General features: G+C 38.7%; 1 protein-coding gene across 5 annotated transcripts in view; it reads right to left on the bottom strand.

The window, feature by feature from the left end:
• gli3 (GLI family zinc finger 3) overlaps positions 1–19957 on the bottom strand; it is a 199006-nt gene that overhangs the window by 93221 nt on the left and 85828 nt on the right. For 4 of the 5 annotated variants that reach the window (XM_053674956.1, XM_017453559.3, XM_047150215.2 and 1 more), the window contains one exon: positions 6520–6625. The exons of the other annotated variant lie outside the window; for it this stretch is intronic. In XM_053674956.1, coding sequence (XP_053530931.1) covers positions 6520–6625 — 106 coding nt within the window. The remainder of the gene's footprint in view (positions 1–6519; positions 6626–19957) is intronic. 5 annotated transcript variants of the gene reach the window in all.

Below are 19957 nucleotides of genomic sequence, written 5' to 3'. Positions count from 1 at the left end.
AAAGAAATACACTGCATTCCAGCTTAAGAACCTTGTCCCATCTGTAAAATATGGTGGTGGTAGTATCATGGTTTAAGCCTGTTTTGCTGCATCTGTGCCAGGACAGGTGGTCAACACCTTGCACGCATCAGAGGAGCCTTGACATGTTTGGCTGTAGTCTTGCATTCCTCTGCTTATTCTGTGCCTCTTTGTATATCTTTCTTCAGCATAATGTGCTGATGCAGAAATGAGTTATGAATGATAAAGCCCTACAGGGCTGTAACCAATGAACATGTCTCAAACCACTGAGGTAATTACTGTTCCAGAGTAATGCTGCATTCAACTAGAGGACATACTCTAGTCGACACTCTAGACATTGCTTGTAATGCCCAGCCTCCAAATAGAAAAAAAAACAAAAGAAAATGCTCCCTTAACTCAGAATGCCTACACTGGAACTCAGGATGGTCTCGTCAACATCAAGTTAAGTAAGTTAAGCCAAATCAGCATGGCTGCTCACAGCATCAACAGTAAACAAAATACCACTTCTTACCTTCAAATGAGTTATATTGTATATACACAAGTATAGTCATGTGAAAAAATAAGTACACCCCATGGAAATTGTTGGCTTTTTTGACATATTTGGACAAGTAAATATTTGATCATCTTTGAAACAGTGTCTGTTAATGAAGCTGATATACCTGAACAAAACAACAAGGAAAATGAACTTTTTCAATCATATATTTGAAAGAAATATCAATAGATGTAATATTCTTCTGTGGAAAAAAATAAGTACAATCTTGGCCTAAGAAGCTACCATTACCTCCTTTAGCAGAAATAACTTATTGCAGGCGTTTTGCATAATTGTCCTCCAGGCTGGAATTTCTGACCACTCTACCATGCAATATTCTTCCAGTTGCAAGATGTTTGAGGGTTTTCTTGCATCTACTGCCCGATTCAAATCCCCCCACAACATTTCAATGGGATTCAAATCTGGGCTTTGACTAGACCATTCCATAACCCTTCATTTTGAGTTTTTGAGACATTCCTTGGTGGATTTGCTAGTTCGCTTAGGATCATTATCATTATACTGTTAAAAGGTCCACATCACTCTTTGATATGATACAGAATTCATAGCTGAATCAATGAATTCAAGCTGTCCAGTCCCTGAGCAAAGCAACCCCAAACTATAACAATCATCACTGTGCTTCACAGTTGGTATGAGGTGATTCTCCTGAAAAGCTGTCTTTGGTCTCCGCGTCTGCTGTTACTGTGTTCAAACAACTCTATCTTTGATTTGTCTGTCCAGAGCACATTATTCCAAAAGGCCTGGTCTCTGCCTATATGCCCATTGGCAAACTGTAGTCTTGCAAAGGTTTTTTCCTGGCAGGCCTTCCATGCAGGTCAAATTTGTGTAATCTCTTTATGATTGTAGAAGCCTGCACTTTGACACCAACAGTTGAAAGACTCACTAACAGATCCTGTGATTAGATTTTGGGGTTCTTTGAGACTTCTTTTTGCATCAAATGGCCTTCTCTTGGGCTGAATTTGCTGGGACAGCCAGTCCTGGACAAAATGGCAGTCATTTGAAATCTGCACCATTTGTAGATTATTTTCCTTACAGTGGAATGATGTTTTTCAAATAATGGAGATTTTTTAAAATCCCTTTTCATTCACACAGCCTTTTTCTGAAGGCCTTACAGAACTGTTTAGATCTTGGCATGATGACACCACACACCTCAATAGCAAAGGGAACACCAGACACTAGATATGAGAGGAGTATAAGTAATACAGGTTCCACCTGCACTCCCTAAGCAGGTTCTAATCACTGGCACCCAATCTTGAACACCTGATTCTAATTTTATGGATTTGAAAGTGTGATAAATATAGGGGTGTACTTAGTTTTTCCATGTGACTGATCTGTTTTTTTGTTCATTTCAATTGTGAAAATTACTACAAAATGTCAATTTTATGTGTCATGTGATAGTGTATCACCTTTATTAATAGGCACTGTTTCAAAGAGGATCAAATGTTTTCTTGTCCAAATAAGTCAAAAAAAGATGACAGTATTTGCTTTAGATCAAGCAACATAAAGACATATTTGTTTGTTAAGTCTATAACACTGACAGTATGTTTTGAGGACATAAATAAACATCACTCATCACAGTTAGCTGTCTAGCTTGTTGCTAACAAAAGATAAACATGGAACCGTCCATGTTTTGTTCCCACTTTGTACCTTGAATGCACAGAGGTCAATCTGTGCCAGCTTCCCATCTTCATGGTAAGTCAAATACAACATAGGTACAGACCAGGAAATATTAGAGTGGAGCATATAGCCATACTGCACATCACTTATTGGTCAAACACTAGCTTCCTGGAATGACCAACTCTCTGAATGGGCATTTTAAGACATGCATTTAGCTACCAATGTATTATTAGCTTTCTGCAACCTATTTTATTTTTACACAAGAGGTGAATCAGAAATGTGACAAAAGTTTAGATGCTTTGTACAGGCTTCTAGCAAGACAGCATTTGTAGCAAACTACATAAAAATGTTCATAGCACCCCTTTAAGACACTCCTCCCAAAGTGACAAAAGTCCTGGCCCCCTTGGCAGAACATCTACAAGCTGCCTGATACCTTGACGCGGGCATTGCCCAGGAGGAGCAATTTCCTAAGCAAAAGTAGTGTATGGAGAAAAGACCACCTTGCTACTGGCATGAGGTAGAGTCCTCCAGAGAGTCAGGAGGAGGTGAAGCAACAACAAAATCCTCTGGAGCGACGACATCCTCAGCAGAGTTAGAAGCAGACAGAGCAATGACAACCTCCTCTATGAAGTCAGGAGAATAAAGAGTGATAGCGATGTCCTGGCAAAAATCTGGATGTAGTCGAGCATTACGATGGGCGGTGGCACTGTCCTTGTACAGAGCTGGAAAGGATATATGTCATGTCACAGCAAACCAGTGACTACCTTTCCCATCCTGCACTGCAGCCTACAAACATGGCCGCCATGGACTGCAATTCCCAGAACACTCACATTCATGCTAATCAAGCACACCTGCATCAAATTCACAGCACTCGCAACCACAATATAAGACTGTTTGAACACAATGACTTCACGTAGTATTGAGTGTTCTCACCTTACCAAGCGATTGTTTCCATAGTTCTCATTTTCGATTCCTGGTTATTGACTTTGTTTCTCATTTCGTGTTCTGCCTCGCCCTGTTTAAGCCAGTTTGCTGATCGCCTGACCTTTTGCATGTTTTTGGACCACACTTTGGATTACCAATTTGTATTTGTCTGCCTATATATGCTTTAATAAAACTCATATCTTCATTTGCATCCGTCCTCAACTCCATACCGTGACACTATAATTCACACTGTAATATGAATCCTCATATCAAGGCCATCGTAGAGTATCGATGCAGCCCAGGGAATTCAGAGGGAAATTAGTTTAATTAGAAAGAGGGAGCTCCTGAAACAAAGATGCTTATAGAGGGCGTTTGGTTCGATAAAGGAACAAACAAAAGAACCGTTTAGGGCTCTAGATGTAATTATTTTTTAAATGCATGCTTTGAATTGTGCACCCAAGATTGAATAGTTTTTAAGCATAAAAGCTTGATAGTATCTATTTTTCATTCTCTGTTAACAGATACAGTAACTATATTCAAGCCACTACTTCACACTGAATAATATGCATCATTTCAACATATCAACAGTAAAGGATGCGATCATCATTCTCTGCCATATTCATTTTGTCCTTATGAATACAGGGTGATGTACATCTCATACACTGTTAAGCAGGTACCGCCTGACCACTTAAATACAGGTGTGGCAAGTCAAGCACACACTGCAGATAAAGTAAGAAAGGTACACAACTTCACATTTGATTTAATTCACCTGCTCCATCTCCAGCACTCCCTCTCTCTCTCTCGCTCTAACCTGTTCTTTGACTCTCTCCTTCTCCCTGCTGCTTGATAAAGCATGGCGAATTGTGTTTCTGAGTCTTGTTTGAGCCAAATGTTGTCCCATTATCTCCGCATTAGCTAAATGCTAAATTATATTTGCCATTTTTGTTTGTGTTGACACAGGACATCAATCATGTCCCAAGTGCCTTTCTCTCTCTCTGTCTCTCTTTCTTTCCTTCTATGTCTCTTTTCACACTACTCTTTAATCCATGGGGTGAGAGCGTGAAGGTGAAAAAATTCATTACTCTTAACAGCATTACTTCATTGGAGAGATATGACTAGAATATGGGTGGGAGATTATATATATATATATATATATATATATATATATATATATATATATATATATATATATATATATATATATATATATATAGATAGATAGATAGATGAAACTTCCGGGTTTCGGTACAAAATGGCATCATCCATGCACCACTCTATTGGGTGATCTGTCTGCGTCTCTCCTCCTGTAAACACTGTTATTGCCTTTTCTGCATACGCCTGAATTGTTTTCATTTGGTTGCATATTGTTATATTTGATTGCAAATTTTAATTTGGTCGATCATTCTGGCCATAATCATGTAGCCCTATTTTGCAATGAACAAATCAAACAAAAGCAATTGAAATGGTTCAATGTAATGCATGCTCCAAGTGGTTTCCACAAATTCAAATGAAAACGCAACTTATAATGATTTCTAGAATATAATCCCTCACAACAGCACAAATATTCAAAACAGGTGTTGTCTCAAGCATACCTGATGCAACTAATCAAGGACTTCATTAGTTGCACCAGGTGTGCTTGAGCTGAAATACTTGAACTGGCTAAGGGCAGAAAATTCATGAAATATAATAGGCACTGAGATTTCAGTGAGTACAGTAAGGCGCATACTAAACACAGAAGGTTTCCATGACAGAACTCCAAGACATACACCACTACTGACCCAAAAGCACAAGAAAAGCCAGCTCAAAATCATAAAAATCAACCACAGAAGTTTTGGGATTCGGTTCTGTGGATCTATGAAACAAAACTGGAACTTTTTTGCACGGTGGATCAGCGGAACATCTGGAGGTAGACGAATGAAGAAAGAACACTCTGTAAACAGTCGAGCATGGTGGTGGCTCGGTGATGCTCTGGGGCTGTTTTGCATCCTCTGGCACTAGAAACCTGTAACGTGTGAAAGGCAGGATTCATTGAAGTATCAGGAAATCCTAGGAGAAAACGTCATGCTGTCTTTGAGGAAGCTGAAGCTTGGGCATTATTGGCCTTTCCAACAGGACAATGATCCCAAGCATACCTCAAATTCCACCAAGGCTTGGTTGCAGAAGAAGTCCTGGAAGATTCTACAGGGCCATCACAGTCACAGTCAAGACGGCTGCAGCACGCAAACCCAAGAATATTACTGAACTGGAGGCAATTGCTCATGAGGAATGGGCTAAGATTTCTCAGGAACGCTGCCAGAAGCTGGTGTCTGGCTATGCATCTCGTTTGCATCTGGTCATAACAGCAAAAGGGTGCTCTACTAAGTATGAATGCTTGCCATGAAAAGGTTGAATAATTTTGAAACTGGAGAAATCATTATAAGTTGCATTTTCAGTTGAATTTTGGGAAACCACTTGAAGCATTTGTTGTGTTGAACTCTTTCAATTACTTTTGTTTGATTTGTTCATTGCAAACAGCCAAAAATCTGTAAATTTTGACAATAAACCTGATTTGCAATGGGGGTTAAATAATTTTGATTGCAACTATAACACAGCAAAATGGTGCCTAAATCTGAAATACTGGCAGATTAGTCACTCTATAATTGTGACCTCATTGCATCTAAAGAACAAACCACAAGCGATAATTAATTTGTGTGTATTATTAGAAAGAGATGCATTTGGGATTAGACTGATTGGGTTATTGATTTTACACAATACAAGGGTTAAGTGATAGGTGACCTGTATCATGGCTGTGTGTGTATATATGGTGGTACAGTGGAGCTGTTAATATTTGCTTGTGATTTTGCTATGTTAAAATTGCTTCTAGGTGTGAATGAGTGTGTGAGTTTTCTTAGAAATGTATTTTCATCAATGACTTACTAAGGCAAGCCAGAGTTTGTCACTCAGCATGGACAAAATGTATTTTCACATTAAAAGCGTGTTACTACCACTGCAAATTACTGACATGCTGAAATACTGCTGCAACAAAAATAGGCCTGTGTACAACAACTTGGAAATAACGTGGTTAACTATGGTTCAGTCAAGACTGAGCAATGCTGTCGGCAAGCCTAAAGACTGAATAAATACCAATGATCCTCAAAAACATTTTAGCCCAATGACTAAACTAAAAATTAATTGTTTTCACAGTGTTCAAAAGTCTGATTCTATGTCAGGTGAGTAAAAGCCATTAAATGAAAGTGCTGAGCGGTGCAGAAAAGCAATGAGCTGGCAAGACGTTGATATAGTAGTTGCAGCTGGCAAAGTGTACCAAAGTTAGCGGAGCTAATGTGCAAAGCATCACATATAGAAAAGTGGTGTCAATAAGGGCTCTGATAGATTCTATAGTGATGATCTGTATGTGTCTTATTGTCACTCACACATGGAGCGGTGGCACTGGAGAGGGCTCGTAGATGTAACGTCCCTGTGTGTGTCTGTCGTCAACTGGCACAGGAGGGTGGAATCCAGGGAAGAAATGAGCCGGAGCTGAAGGGGTAAACATGTATCAGAGTCCAATTCATACCAAATCTCATAGTATCATAAATTCAAATTCACAAATGCACATTCAACATGGCAATTTGCAAACTTCAGCCAAATACCATCCTGTGAATCTCTGACTAATTTAGTACCTTTCAAAAGATTGTTCCATGTGGCCATTTACCACAAGGATTTATGCCTTAGTAATACATAGCTACAGTGGTGCTTGAAAGTTTACAAACCCTTTGAAATGTTCTATATTTCTGCATAAATATGACCTAAAATATCATCAGATTTTCACACAAGATCTAAAAGTAGACAACGAGAACCCAATTAAACAAATGACAGAAAAATAGCATACTTGGTCATTTATTTATTGAGGAAAATGATCCAATATTACATATCTGTGAGTGGCAAAAGTATGTGAACCTCTAGGATTAACAGTTAATTGAAGGTGAAATTAGAGTCAGGTGTTTTCAATCAATGGGATGACAATCAGGTGAGTGAGCACCCTGCTTTATTTAAAGAACAGGAATCTATCAAAGTCTCATTCAATACTTTGTGGAAAGTACTGTATCTTTGTGGAAATGGATCACGGCATGAACAATGGAGATTTCTGAGGGCCTTAGAAAAAGAGTTGATCCTCATCAGGCTGGAAAAGTTTGTAAAACCATCTCTACAGAGTATGGACAGTCTGTCAGACAGATTGTGTACAAATGGAGGAAATTCAAGACAATTGTTACCCTCCCCAGTAGTGGTCGACCAACAAAGATCACTCCACAAGCAAGACGTAATAGTCCACAATGTCTCAAAGGAACCCAGGGTAACTTCAAAGCAAATAAAGGCTTCTCTCACATTGGCTAATGTTAATGTTCATGAGTCTATGTTGTGCATTGCAGGGTTGCAAGGAGAAAGTCACTGCTATACACAAAGAACACATGCCTGTCTGGGTTACGAGAGAAAGAACAAGAAACGTCTGGGTTACGCATGTAACCCTGTTCCCTGAGAAGGGAACGAGACATTGCGTGAGCTTCATGCTGAAGTATCTGAAGTCTGTGTGAAATCACGCCCATTTGGTCAGGTGATGTGGCATTTCGCTCACCACGTGATAATAAAACAGTACCTGTAAACCACGTCATCAGCTACTATCATCTGAAGCAAAGACACGATTCACAGGCGTGCTCCAGTATTATAAAGCTATGCGACGTCTCAACGTTGCTTGAGCTTCACGCTGTGGGAATGAGTATACCCACTCTGTCATACTGAGGGTATGGCCTGTTCAAAGGGTCTGAGCCTGAGGGTCACTACAAGACACCCAAGCCCGGGTTTGAATCCATCTACAAACTGTGATATCGAACGAATGTGTGCGGCATAAACCGCCCCGCCACAGCACACACATTGTGTAAGGGTATTCCTTTGGATAAAGCCTTCAAGGAGGCGACCCACTCCCCTAGTGGAATGAGCCCTTATGCCCAGAGGCATAGCGAGACCACGTGTCTCATAAGCGATAGAGATTATCTCCAATATCCAATTAGAAATGCTCTGTTTTGACACAGCATCACCTCTACTGTCGCTGCCAAAGCAGACCAGCAACTTCTCTGACTTACGCCACTGGCCAGAGCGGTGGACATAAGTACAAAGAGCCCTTTCTAAACAGTAGGTGCAATTTCTCTTGTTCTGGTGAGGAACGGAGGAGGGCAAAAAGCCTGCAACACTATTGGCTGGGCAGCAGACGTAGAATATAATCTGGCATAGGATATAGGAAGACCATGGCTAATCCAGGGGCAAAGTCAAGGGGGGAAGGGGCAACAGAGAAAGCTTGTAGATCTCCTACTCGCTTGAGAGATATCAGGGCCAGCAGAAGAGCTACCTTTAGAGTCAGAAGCTTATCTGAAGATGACTCTAAGAGCTCAAATAGGGTGACTGACAGACCTTTGAGGACCACAGAAAGGTCCCAGGAACTTATGTGTGGTCTGCAAATGGGCCCCAGCCACCTGACACCATGCATAAACCTCAAAGTTAGGGGATGTTGGACTTGACATTCTTCATCAATGGGGCGTGGCTGGCTGAAATGGTGTGAAATGGTGTATGACGACCATCTAACTGATGGTCCTGATACAATGATACAAAAAGTTGCCACTTGATCGCATACAATTTTCTCATGGATGGTGCTCTAGCATTCAACATGGCCTCCACAACATCGGTTGAGAGACCAGAAGCTATGAGCTGGTGTCCCTCAGGGGCCAGACCCACCATTTCCATAGTTCAGGCCAAGGGTGATAAATCAACCCTCAAGCTTGAGACTGTAAATCCCTGAGAACGGGAATCTCCCAGGGAGTGCCGTCTCCCATGGATATTTATTTCCAAGAAGCATGTTTGAGCTGGCCAATAAGGTGCTACTAGTAGCAGACGTAGACAGTCTTGGCGACCTCTGGCTAGAACTTGGGAGCAGAGCGATGAAAAGGCGGAAAAGGGGAAAGGTGTACAGACATGACCTCAGCCACGTGTGGATACCATGGCATCCCCCCTCTGGCTCCTCAGAGTTGACTCTCCCTACCGGAAGGAAGAGCCGTGACGCGAGCTACAAAATCCGGAAGCAGAGAGTTCGATCTGGAGGACAAAGCAACAGATCTCCGGTTCCTCTTCCAGATCCACACAGGATCCCCAGGATGTGAGGCCCAAAATCCAGAGGCTCCGAAACCCAACTCCCTTCCGCTGAGAAGAAAGCAAGCCAAGAGCGAAGCTGCCTAATTGTGAAGCGTTCAAAATGCGCAGTCAGCCCCCAAACACTTCACACAGAAAGTGTGTCTGTCCCCGAACTAAAACGGGAGCATGGAGTAACACATTTCCTGAATTTTCTCTGACTCATATTTGCAAAGAGGTGAGGGATAGAAAAGTAAGATATATATTCTTTTCTGAAAAATAGAGAAGGAAGATTTTTTAGGAGTATTCACACAAACAACTGACATGAGGTCTTTAGCTGAAGATAATAAAGGCTGATGACATGGTTTACAGGTGCCATTTTATAATCGGGCGCCTCAACAAATGCCATGTTACCTGACCACAGCAGGCCTATAAATAGGTGTAATTTCACACAGATTTCAGATACTGGTCACGTGTGAGGGCACTTCCCACAGTGTGAAGTGCACACAACGTTGAGCTCCCTTTGAAAGGGAACATTATGTTTGGAGAAAGGAAAACACTTGCATTCCAGCATAAGAACCTTATCCCATCTATGAAATATGGTGCTGGTAGTATCCTGGTTTGGGCCTGTTTTGCTGCATCTGGGCCAGGAAGGCTTGCCATAATTGATAAAACAATGAATTCTGAAGTATACCAGCAAATTCTAAAGGAACATGTGTTCATGAAATGAATCTCCAGATAAAGTGGGTCATGCAGCAAGACAATGGCCCCAAGCACAGAAATCGTTCTACTAAAGAATGGTTAAAGAAGAATAAATTAATGTTTTGGATAGGCCAAGTCAAAGTCCTGATCTTAATCCAAAAGAAATGTTGTGGAAGGACCTGAAGCAAGCAGTTTATTGAGGAAACCCACCAATATCCTAGAGTTTAAGTTGTTCTGTACTTCGAAATGGGCTAAAATTCCTCCAAGCTTATGTGCAAGACTGATCAACAGTTACTGGAAATGTTTAGTTGCAGTTATTGCCGCACAAGGGGGTCACACTAGACACTGAAAGCAAAGGTTCACATACTTTGCCATTCACAGATATGTAATATTGGATTATTTTCCATAATAAATAAATGACCAAGTACAATATTTTTGTCTCATTTGTTTAATTGTGCTCTCTTTGTGTACTTTTAGTACTTGTGTGAAAATCAGATGATGATTTAGGTCATATTTATGCAGTAATACAGAAAATTCTAAAGGCTTCAAAAACTTTCAAGCACCACAGTGTACACTATGTGGCCAATCGTTTGTTTGACACCCGACCATTAAACCCAGTTGTGCTTTTTGAACATCCCATTCCAGAGTTAGTCACCTGTTGCTGTTATAATAACCTTCACTCTTCTGGGAAGGCTTTCCACTAGATTTTCAAGTGTGGCTGTGGGGATTTGCCCATTCAGCCACAAGAGCATTATTGAAGTCAGACAATGATGTCTGGTGAGGAAGCCTAGGGTGCAGATAGCATTCCAGTTCAACCCAAAGGTGTTCAGTTGGGTTGAGGTTAGTTCTCTGTGCAAGCCACTTGAGATCTTCCACACCAATCGTGGCAAACCATGTCTTCATGGACCTCACTTTGTGCACAGGAGCATTGTCATGCTGGAACAGGTTTGGGCCCCTTCCTTCCAGTGAATTGTAATGCTACAACATGCAAAGACATTTTATATAACTGTGTTTCCAACTTTGTGGTGTGGGGATGGCCCACATATGGGTGTGATGGGCAGGTGTCCACAAGCGTTTGGCCATATAGTGTACACGTAGAAATCTATAGTCAGATCCATAAATATTTGGACATTGGCACTGTTACTGTTATTTCAGCTGTCAACCACAGTACATTGGAGTTGAAATTAAATAATGAATATAAAGTGTAGATTTCCAGCTTTAATATGCTGCTATTTACATCCAAATTGGGTGAATAGTGTAAGAATTAGAGCACATTTTACATGTGCTGTAAATTCAGCAATCAATAGAAGCCTTCACCAGAGTAAATACAGAGGGTTTATCACATGATGTAAACCACTTTTAAGCCTCAATAACAGGAAGACCAAATTAAAGTTTGCCAAAAATATCTTTAAAAAAAAAGCCTGTATAGTTCTGGAACAACATCCTACAGACAGATGAGACAAAGATCAACTTGTACCAGAATGATGGGAAGAGAAGTATATGAAGAATGGAAGAAACTACTCATGATCCAAGTACCTCATCTTGTGGCGTGGGCATGTACGGCTGCCAATGGAACTGATTCACTTCTTTCAATTCTAAAAGCAAAAAGGCCTAGCAGAGCATCACCAGGGAAGAAACCCAGTGTCTGGTGATGTCTATGGGTTCCGGACTTAATACAGTCATTGACTGCAAAGAATTTGCAAGTATTAAAAATGACAATTTAATTTATGATTATTCTGGTCCTTCAAAGGGGGGAAGAGGGGGTCACATTTAAAAATGGCTGAATTTCTACAACATCCTAAAAAAATTTAATCGTCAAAAGATTTTTTTTCCCGTAACTTAATTAAAAAAGTGGAACTTTTATATTATATATATATATATATATATATATTCTAGATTCATTAGACAGCTAACATAACAATAACTTCAAAGTCTAAATATTTATGGACCTGACTCTATATTGCCAAAAAAGTGAGCAATTCACTCCAGCAGTGCATGTTCCCAAGACATAAATGTTGCCCATAGGAGTAGGGTTTTTTGTTGTTGTTTTTTTTTTTCCCAAAGTTTTTGTTTCTTTAAGATCCCAGTGTAATGGAATAAGTATTTTTTTATTTTCTGATGCAAAAAATAGTTGATTCAATCTTAATGTAAGAAATGAAAAATTTTAAACTTTACTCAAATACATAAAGTCATTAGTTGGGCTACAACACTGACTTTTTAAGTCACCTCCTTGATCAAATAAATAGTTTAATCTAGGATTCTAACATTGCTAGCTAATGATTGGCTATGTAGCTTTTGTACAGGTACAATGCATTCAGAGATTATTCAGTGATATTTTAGTTTTTTCATTTTAATAAATGTGCAAAGTTATCACAAATCTGGACTTTTCTCATTATGGGGTATGGAGTGTATATTGTTGTGAAAAAAATAAAATAATGTAAAGCATTTTAGAATAAGGCTGCAACACAACAAAATGTGAAAAAAAATTAAGGGGTGTAAATACTTCCTGAATGCACCATATCTATTTCCCATCCCACTGTACCTGCGACAGTTCCCTGGAGGTTGTGTGGTGATGACTAGTAACAGTTGACTAATCAAATAATATTCATGTTATTTGATATTTAATATTCAACCTAACTGATTAGTACAATAACATTTAAAATGAACTCAAATGCTTTTTGGCGCTAAATAAGAAGAAATATTTTTTGTTAAAATGAATCAATGATTCTACTAAAAATTCTAAAAGAAAAAGAAAATAAAATACCTTTAAAATCCCTGTACAACTGAGAGATATCTATGCCATACTGTCGGATAGAAAAGCAATTTAAGCTAGGTAGGGTTATTTGTTGTTTTTTCAAATGAAGTTGACTCACTCAAGTAACAAATTGTAACTATTGTGTCTAACCAATTTATTGCTTATTTACAGTACGATGCTTATTTACAGTATGGCTCACCTGGCAATGTAAATATATCAAGTATTACTTGCGTTCCTCTACTTTGTGTAGTGTGCAATGGAAAAGTGCTATAGGTCTGTAATATGTATATCTATTGTTCAAACCCTGTCCTACTGCCATACTCAGCAATATGTTTCCTCATGGTCTCTTCTCACTCATTAAGGCCTGCTTTCCCTCATTCCTCAACCCTCATTAGGGCCACTTCTGTTCTTATTTCATATGACATTTGCCCGCTTGCAGCACTGCTGAAGCTGCAGGAGTGCAGTGCTTAATTCCAGAGGCGGGCCTTGACACAGTCAAACTCAATAAGATCAAAATCATCTATAGAGAGTTGAACCTAAATGTGCTCTTGTGTCTTTGAGTTTTTGGTATGTAAAAAACAAAAACAAGCTTTCATGCATTCACTGAAATGTCTCTTCTCATTTTAAATACAGGCTCTTGTAACTGACTGCATGCTATTCCTCATTCCTCATCACTAAGCATAGTTTTTTTCTTTTTCCTTTTCTAATCATCAGTTAATTCAAAACCACTTCCCTTCATGACAATTCTCTCCTTCTCCTTACTCATGCATCCGCATGCTCATATAATCCCCTTTCCTTGCTTAGTTTGTACCTTCTTTTTACATATCTTCTTTATTCTTCTATCCCATTTAAATCTCTCTGATATGCATATCTAAGTCTCAATATTAAGTGTACACTACAGCTCTTGCATATATAGACTTGAACTATTAGTGAGCTAGACAGTGCATGCCACTAGAGGTACACAGTAAGTGTGCAGGGACTAGAAAAGGGGGGAAATGAAAATAAAGAAACGGGAACAAAAGAAAGAGGAGAAAAAGAGTTTGATCCAGCCATCCATCTAAGCTTCCTCCAGAGGGGCTTGCATGCTCTGGCTCTGCTCACTAAAGGAGTAAATTGTCCTGCTCTGAGGCATGCTGTTTTTATTTGTGCCTGCTTAGTGCAGTGACAAACAACAGCAAGAGGTTTGGGAGGAATTTCACACACGTGTCAGGGCTAACTCTCCTATAGTCATTACACACAGTTTCCTCCCCAGGCAAAACACTATGTCTCATGTCCACTGAGAATCATGGATAATATATAAGAGCAATAAGAGCACTCAGTAAAAGGAATTTAAGCAACCAGCAAGTATACTGGACAGCACAGTGGTGCAGCAGGTAGCATGGTGCCTCATAGCTCCAGAGTCCCCGGTTCAATCCAGAGCTTAGGTCTATCTCTGTCTGTGTGGAATTCCAGGTTTTCCACTGCCAAGAAAGTGTTATTATTTTCTTAGGGCAACTGTACTGCCAAACAAAGCACTTTATTTAGGGCGAAGGAATTGGCATTTGGCCTCAACTCAGTCACATGTTGCATTAAATCCTTAATGCAGTAAGTAATTATAAACCTCAGATGACACTTTACATCCAAAGATTTCAGACAATTCCCCATTAACACCAAATCACTCAACCAGCACAGTGTTAATGTGACATCCAAACTTTACTTTTAATCATGTTTGTCAACAGTTGTTAACAGTTTTGCACTCTGTCTCTTTCTCTTCCCCTTTTCAAAACACAGACCTTTATATACAAGTGGTTCTAATAGTTCCCCATCATTATTGTAAATGGTGCTCATTAAGTTGTGTTTACAAATGAGTTTTAATGACAGGGGCAATTAAAGGCAAACTTTGACCAGACTATTACTTTCTAATAACACAAACTGGGCTTAGAAAGGCAGGGTATGATCATAATTATTTTATAAGAGGGATCTACAGCCCCAAGCAGTTAATAACATCATGCCCTGAAACCTGTTGGAAAGTCTCTATTTCATTAAGTTTCATTAAAGATGCTCTTTTGGGATCCCTTAGACTGAGAATTAATTGTACTCTAAGCAATAAATCAGAATATAATTGAAAAGAAGAAAAACAATGCAATAAGTTTTTAACAGAACTTTTCAGCAGTTAACTTATTGATATTGCTGCAAAGGTAGAACAGATCTCAGTTTCTTTTTGCAAAGACATAGTGAGAGTCTGTTACATGTTTATATCACAGCACTGTTTGTCTCAAATCAGATGGTCTCCATTCGTTTTGTACAAAAGTAGCAGTCTATGCAGATAGTCTACTACTGTCTAAACAGTAGTTTCATATGTAACATAAACAACAGGTTTATATTAATGTACTCTATAGTAACAGCTCATTCACAGGGACCTGTACAGCAGACTGGGAGAAAAAAAAGAGATAAAAAAAGAAAATCAATTAGAAATCTACACAGAAATAGGGAAGGAAAAGAAGGAACATTATGTGAGTTATTAATGTGGAACATATGATGATTCTACAGATCTCTCTCTCTCTCTCTCTCTCTCTCTCTCTCTCTCTGTATGTGTGTACTGCCAGACTTCATTACACCACTCCTTTCATTACACATCTCCTTTTTCATGATCTCACTATTAAAGCATTCTCATGTCCACTGAGCTGATGACTGAGCAGCCAAGGAGCATTAAGTCAAGAGTTTGTGTGTGTGTGTGTGAGTGAGTGAGTGAGTGAGAGAGAGAGACAATTCATACCAGCCAATTAACCACCTTTACCGACTATACACACTTGCATGCACACATTACACATTAATCAGCATTGGATGAGACTTCAGTACAATGCAATCTTAGGTAAAAAAAAAAAAAAAGAGAGCAAGAGAGATTTGAGTGGTCAAGTGAGGTTATTTGTTATTAAGTGGTTCTACAGTACCATTCTAGGCAGCAGTGATTAAAAGGCAGAGTTAAATCGCAACACAAGACGTGGGTAAAACACTGTTTGCTGACAATCAAGGCTCCAGCTGTTTCTGCATGTAAACACACTTTTGTGCGTTTTGTTTGATTACAGTGCCAAATTGTTGCAGCTCCAATAGGCTAATTCCTGCGGAATAAATTAGCCTAATGTGCTAAATGTGGAGGGAGAGGGGACAGAGAGAGAGAAAGCGAGAGAGAGGGAGAAAGAGAGAGAAATGGAGGATAAAGTGCAAGGAGTGATGGATTCATTACTTTGGTTAAATTAATTATCACAATGTATCAATGTATGGTATTATGGTATCTTATAATTGCTCATAAATAGTACCTGAAATTTAAAGGAGTTTATTCTCTACTATTCTGGGTAGCAGTATTTGTTTGCTATGTAATGTTAGTGTTCTCAAATACAATAAAACAAACCAGCATCTAACTTGAAAAGTCTTTAAAAAAAAAAAAAAAAAAAAAATCTAAAAAAAAGTTTGAGTCTCCTAATTGTTCTGAAAATAATGGACAATGAACTTGATATATTGATAGAGAGGGAGGGAGAGAGAGAGAGAGAGAGAGAGAGAGAGAGAGAGAGAGAGAGATGTGACTCAGTATCAAAGCAATCAGTTTAATTATAGCCAGGTCACCAAAGCAGGCAGGGGTCAACAAATTAAGACCTTTACCTGACCCAAGCCATCTATCTCACTGTCTAACATCAGTTCCTCACTCTTGCCCCTCATATTCTTTATTCTAATATTTTGAGATACTGGATTTTTTTTTTTTATTTCCGTGAGCTGTAAGCCGTAATAATCAAGATTAAAGCAAAAAAAAAAAAGGCTTGAAATATTTAACTCTATGTGTAATGAATCTAGAATATATGAAAGTTCCACTTTTCGAATTAAATTACAGAAAACAACTAACTTTTCCATGCTATCCGAATTTTTTGAGATGCATCTGTACGTGCTTTTTCCTTTTTTTCTGATTCTGCTGTATTATAGAGCATCCAGACCAACTGAATAAATTATGCAGCTATAATTGTGTGTGTGTGTGTGTTTGTATAGATATCAGAGTTGTGATTTGTATATGTGTACTGAAAATTGTGTGTGTGTGTGTGTGTGTGTGTGTGTGTGTGTGTGTGTGTGTGTGTGAACAATTTGAAAGAAAAAATTATATTGTACATGAAATCACAAATCCCACCCCATGAGTATGAGTCAAAGAAGGTTACAGTGCTTTGAAGATTTTTGCATTATGTAATGAAACCAGGGTTTAAAGGGTTAAAATTCTGAAAATTTATGAATGTTTGGTAGTTATAATCAGAACTGATGCTGGTAAAAAATCGAAGTCAGTGAAAGTAGAAAAAAATATTAACATATAATATTTCTATGACAGTTTTTGACATGGACATTTTGTCCATTATGGACCTGAGTGGTAATTTTTTATTATTATTATTTTTATCTGACACTGCATAAAAAATATGAATGCATCAAAATTAATGTTGTTGTTAATCATTCACATATAAAAGACTGTAATAATCAAAGAAAAAAAAATTCTGCTTAGCATTTAGTATATGGAAAATACTTATTATTTTTCTTTTTTCCATAAAAATACATCTGTGGCATTATGTAAACAAACCAGCATTTAAAGGGGTACAATTCTGAAAATGAATGAATGTTTGGTAATTATGATTAGAACTGATGCTGGTAAAAAATTGACGTCAGTGAAAGTGGAAAAAATATTAATATATAATATTTTTATGTTTTTGGACATAGACATTTTTGTCCTCTATGGACCTAGGAGTAACTTTTTTTAATTGACGCACAAGGGTTAATTAACCCATTAGTAAAGTTCTTCAGTTTACCAGTGTTCATTCACTGTTCAGCTTCAGCTCATGCAGCTTATGTGGGTCAATCCTCGACATTATTGACTATGACTGGGTTATTTGAAACACTAGAACTATTCTTTCTATATTTTTCGTCTTCAAAAAATATTGTTTGTGCATTGTTAATATCTAGCATGTCATTTTTTTCAACAGTATGTTTAAATAAAATTTTTTGCTAGTGCTTGCTACACATCTTAAATTCGACTGTACACAGTTTTTGCATTCAAATATGCATTTTAATTTGACAGTCCTAGAACAGATATGAGGACAGAAGTAGTGCAAATGGCTAAAATGTTCATGACATTCATTCTTATGTAAACACAATCGGCAATATCGAGGTCAGCAAAAATGATCAAGGTCATGTACATATATTGCGACAGGCCTACCCATGACTCTGTCACCAGTTCACGAGTTGTCTTTCCATGAACCACTTCTGGTAACCACTGCATACCAGGAACCCCCCACAAGACCTTTCATTTGGAGATGCGCTGACCCAGTCATCTAGCCATTAAATCTGGCCCTTGTCAAAGTTTCTTAGATGCCAGAGGAACTGACAACAGTTTTTTGAGGCTAAAGAAGGTGCCTAAGATCTGTGCCCAAGAAACGATGCCAAAGCTCTCTCAACAACTTCAGGCATGAGGCTTTAATGTCACATGTAATGAAGACCCTTAAGAGGCTGGTGCATGACTGCCTGAATCCACTACATTTTACATATCAGGACCCCCACCCATAAGAGGCCCCCCTCCCCTGTCGCCATAAGGGGGAGGGAGTGGAGATAGTGGACACATACCAGCTATTAGGGGTGCAATTCAAAAACAAACTGGACTGGTAAGAAAACACTGAGGCCCTCTATAAGAAATAACAGAGTAGGATGTTCTTTCTAAGGAGGCTCAGGCCCTTTAAAGGGGTCTATAAAATCATATCATGATTTTAAAACATTTTAAACATTAATTATTTTGTTTATTGGGTGTAATAGAATAGGTTAACATGCTTTAATGTTCAAATAATGTATTATTTGTCACACACTGTACATTATTGTAGTATCTCTATTTCCATGTTGCCCGAAATGCTCTGATTTCTCCAAAGCCCCTCCTTCTGAAAAGCCCAGAGTGCTCTGATTGGCCAGTTAACTCGCTGTGTTGTGACTAGCCAAAAACCTCAAGCGTGTGTCGGAAATGTAACGCTCCTTGGGTTAACTTCAGCCTCCAAGGCTTCTAAAGCAATTCTAAGCTCCTAAGCAACATGTCGTCGGTTTTACCATATCATTTCGAGTCAGATTCAGAAAATGCAGATGATCCAGCGGAACCAACTTTGCAAACACGACTTGAGCAGAATGTTTCACAGTGGTAAGTTTTTATTTTGTAACTCTCTTACGTTTCAGATATGATGTAAATGAAAACACCCTGCCAGCAGGCCATCGCATTGTTAAATGCAAAACTATGCTTCTGTGTGCCAAACTATGCTTCAGCTTCTGTGTATACATAGCATAGTTTGGCACTTAACAATGCGATGTCCTGCTGGCAGGGTGTTTTTATTTTCATATGCGATATACATTTGGATCTTGTGATTCGATTGATATAAACCATTTCAAGATACAATCACAAAAGTAGCTGCAATCAACGTCTCTGTCAGACCACTTAGATACAAACAAACTGAGGCAGCATACCAAACTTTAGCTATCATGTTAGCAGAGGTCTACAATTGAGCCCTGGGCCACAACACAAAACTTGGCATTTGAACAGTCAATATACTTCATAGATCGCAGATACTTCATAAAATATTTTGGATAAAAGTGTCTGCTAAATGAATAAATGTAAATGTAAATAGTTTTAGATCTTCAAATAAAATACAACATAAAAAAGACAACCTGAGTAAACACACAATACAGTTTTCATTTATTATTATTATTGTTTATTGAAGCAAAAAAGTTATCCAAACACCTATCAACCAGGTGAAAACTAATTGCTCCCTTAAACATAAAATCTAGTTGTGCCACCTTTAACAGCAATAACTGTAACCAAATGCCTCAGATAACTGGAGATCAGTCGTTCACTTACTTCTAGGACTAGGATTTACTCCTATGCTTCGGATCATTGTCGCTGCATAATACAGTTGCGCGTGAGTTTCAACTTACTGACTGAAGAACGGACATTCTCCTATAGGATTTTCAATTAGACAGCAACATTCATGTTTCCCTCAATTATTGCAAGTTGCCCAGGCCCTGAAGCAGCAAAGCATCCCCACACCATCACACTTCCACCATCATGCTTGACCATAAGTATGGTTTACGCCATATGTAATGGGACCCCTGTCTTCCAAAAAGTTCCACTTTCAACTCATCAGTCCACAGAACATTCTCACAAAAGAAGATTTTCAAAGTACGTTTTGGCAAAATTCAGATGAGCCTTA

The sequence above is a fragment of the Ictalurus punctatus genome, chromosome 23 (assembly GCF_001660625.3).
Source record: "Ictalurus punctatus breed USDA103 chromosome 23, Coco_2.0, whole genome shotgun sequence".
NCBI lineage: Eukaryota > Metazoa > Chordata > Actinopteri > Siluriformes > Ictaluridae > Ictalurus > Ictalurus punctatus.
The sequence above is the reverse complement of the archived record's forward strand: the minus strand, read 5'-3'. Positions and strand labels throughout refer to the sequence as shown.